Genomic DNA, 2765 nt, shown 5'->3' with positions numbered 1-2765 from the left:
TACAAAATGAATCAGGAAATTCAAGCTTTGAAATATGAGAATAGTTATAAAAACACTATTTCAAGTAGGTCATTTCTATGCTGCAGGATTAACCAAAAAAATCTGAATTACAAGGTTAGTGATCAGTTAAAAAAAAAAAAAAACACACACACATCTAAAGCGTGTTGGGTTAATAACATGTGTCCACTCAGTATCAAACTTTATTTCGGCAACAACATTGTGATTTGGTAATCACTGGACATTGCCATTGCTTGATTGACCCTGGGATTCCAAGAAGAGCCTTACAGTTGAGAAGATGAGAGAAGGTTCAGCCATTGCGCCATTCCCATAGTCTCCACAAGCTAGCCTCTTGGTTACAGGTGGGATAAGATTGATCCCCAGGTCATCAATTAACAGAAGATGCCGTTCTGTAAAAGGGTTGTTCCACATAAAAGTGTTCATTGCAGGAGCTACAAAAAGTGGCTTACTATAATCCCATGCTCGCACAATGCAGGTAAGCAAGTTATCACACAAACCTCCTGCAATCTAAAAAAGAGCTAGGATTATCAGGAGTGTGTCTAACCTTAATGGAAATGTGCAAGTCTACTTCACAGAACAAGAAACATGGTAGGAAACCACATATCATTAAGTTCAGTACAACTGTACTTTAGTCTACCTTCACACAGTTCATTGGTGCTGTATCAAGATCCCTATATATAGGTCCAATCAAGCATGCCTCTGATCAGTAGAAGTCTCTTAGTTCTGTTCAAAGGCTAAGAACTATCACATAAAAACATTTCTTAAAACAAATCTCTACTATGAGCACAGATTCATAAAGCATAAACAGCAAAAAAAAATCGAAGGAAAGTGATTTCCTAATATATCGTTCACAAAATAATGCACCATGGATTTGAAAAAATATGGCTGAAAATATGGATTTGCAGATGAAGTATAATTACTATTGCTTCCTCCGTTTTGATCATTACTCTTCTTTTTTAGTTCTAATGGATAACAGGATTTTTTGAATTTTGCATAATTTCAAACAAAATCATATTACAAGCAGGTCCTCAAGGTTTTAATAAGCAAGCTTCCTCTCTTGCACTTGCTGCTTAGGAATCCCCCCCCCCCCCCCTACAAGCACAATATTGCCAACATCTTGCAAGTAAGCAGCATAAGCACATAAGTAGACAGATAGTTTAATAGCTCGTTTAATGAAAAACACATGCTGCAATCAAATCAATGGCAATCCAAGAAACACAATGAACAGAACATTTACCTTTCCAAGTGTGTTGGCCGACAAAGGCGCAATGATCATAATATCAGCCCAACTACGGAGTTCAATATGCAACACACTATCTCCTATCTTATTCCATGTCGACCATTCATCCTCATCTCTGTACAGAGTCACATCCTTAGGAAGTGCCACTTTATCTATAAAATGCATAGAAGCCTTTGTAGCAACTGCTTTAACTTCTGCCCATTCAACAAAACAATGACAAAGGTTTGCAAACTTTATTGCAGCCACACTTCCACTTGCAGCCAGTAGGACTCGAGGTTTCCTCGAAGAACTGTTACCCTCAATTTCCATACCCAATTTTAATGACTCCGCATTTTCCATAACCTGCCAGACCAAAAAAAAAAAAAAAAACCATTTTCAAAATATAGAAGATTAAAAAAAATTCATTCAATTGAATCAGGGTTTTGACCGAGTATTCGTGCTTGATTTCACCTAAAATCCTAATTCAACTGATTAACAAAAGTTGGTTCAAACATACGGTAATTGAACTTCAACCAAAATCCTAATTCAGCTGCGAAAGTTACCAGCTATTCACATTTGACAAAAACAAAGAAACAAAGAATTAATTAATTGAAAAAATCAAGAAGACTTGTGAAATAGATTAAAGCATAATTCATGCTAGACAAAATGAATCCAAAGAATCAGTGTAATAGACTTTAGAAATCTCCCGCTAGATTGATATTTGCAGATATATACCGGTAGAGGATGAAGCAGATTCAGTTCCGGCGGAAGGAGCGACGTCGTGATCCGGCAAGGGAGGAGCGGAATACTCTATTCAGACTGTAAAATGCACCACTTTTTTCTTCAAATTTCAAATTGCAAACAACGTCGCTTTTTTTTGCCCCGGAGAGTGGTGATAGACGAGTAATCGACGTAGTCTTTGCCTCTATTGAGGACCGTCAATGGTTTGGGTCCAGGCTATAATTTGGCTCAGATCCGGCCCATTTTTGGATATGGAATTTCCTCTCTGCTCCAGATTTTGATAGGGCATGATGATATCAAAATCTCCCCTGAGATTTCTTGCAATATAACCTAGCATTTCTAAAATTTTAAAAATATCACTTACTATATTTACTTTTGTTATTTGTGTAACAAGATCTTGAAGAGCCCTAAACTACCCTTTTATTTCTAAATAAAAACACTTCTAAACCATTTTGTTAACTTCAAGATAACCATCATGTGAAAAACAATTTCTAGTAGTACTATGACATCATAATGCTATAGTTCATAAAAATATAAATTTGAAAAATTAAAAAAAAAGATATTTACAAAGAAATACACTTGCACCAATTTAACTCTATGTATTGAAAATCAATTTCTTATGAATTTTATATATTTTTTTCAACTTCATCTCATCGTGTCCAAACATTTAAATTATTTTGATTATTGTAAAAATAAATTCAAAGTAAGCAAATAAATCATGCCCCACTCTATCACAATCACAAAAAATAAAAAATAAACAAATTTTAATTTATTATAATTTACAAAT

The 2765-nt window shown here is 34.8% G+C and overlaps 1 protein-coding gene across 1 annotated transcript; it reads right to left on the bottom strand.

The window, feature by feature from the left end:
- LOC113775570 (probable phosphopantothenoylcysteine decarboxylase) lies at positions 1–2110 on the bottom strand. Its single transcript, XM_027320510.1, has 3 exons — positions 1973–2110; positions 1256–1600; positions 1–525 (listed from the first exon to the last, which is right to left on the bottom strand). The coding sequence occupies exons 2-3, from the start codon at positions 1595–1597 to the stop codon at positions 232–234; spliced, it is 636 nt and encodes a 211-aa protein (XP_027176311.1). The 5' UTR covers positions 1598–1600; positions 1973–2110; the 3' UTR covers positions 1–231.
- Positions 2111–2765: the final 655 nt, after the last annotated feature.

Source organism: Coffea eugenioides, chromosome 6 (genome assembly GCF_003713205.1).
Source record: "Coffea eugenioides isolate CCC68of chromosome 6, Ceug_1.0, whole genome shotgun sequence".
Taxonomy (NCBI): Eukaryota; Viridiplantae; Streptophyta; class Magnoliopsida; order Gentianales; family Rubiaceae; genus Coffea; species Coffea eugenioides.
The sequence above is the reverse complement of the archived record's forward strand: the minus strand, read 5'-3'. Positions and strand labels throughout refer to the sequence as shown.

What these genes read in the sequence shown, in the direction of transcription:
- LOC113775570 (XM_027320510.1), bottom strand. Translation starts at nt 1,597, where the DNA reads ATGGAAAATGCGGAGTCATTAAAATTGGGTATGGAAATTGAGGGTAAC. An exon ending in CGGCCAACACACTTGGAAAG is followed by an intron (nt 526 to 1,255) that starts GTAAATGTTCTG and finishes GCTCTTTTTTAG; the next exon opens with ATTGCAGGAGGTTTGTGTGA.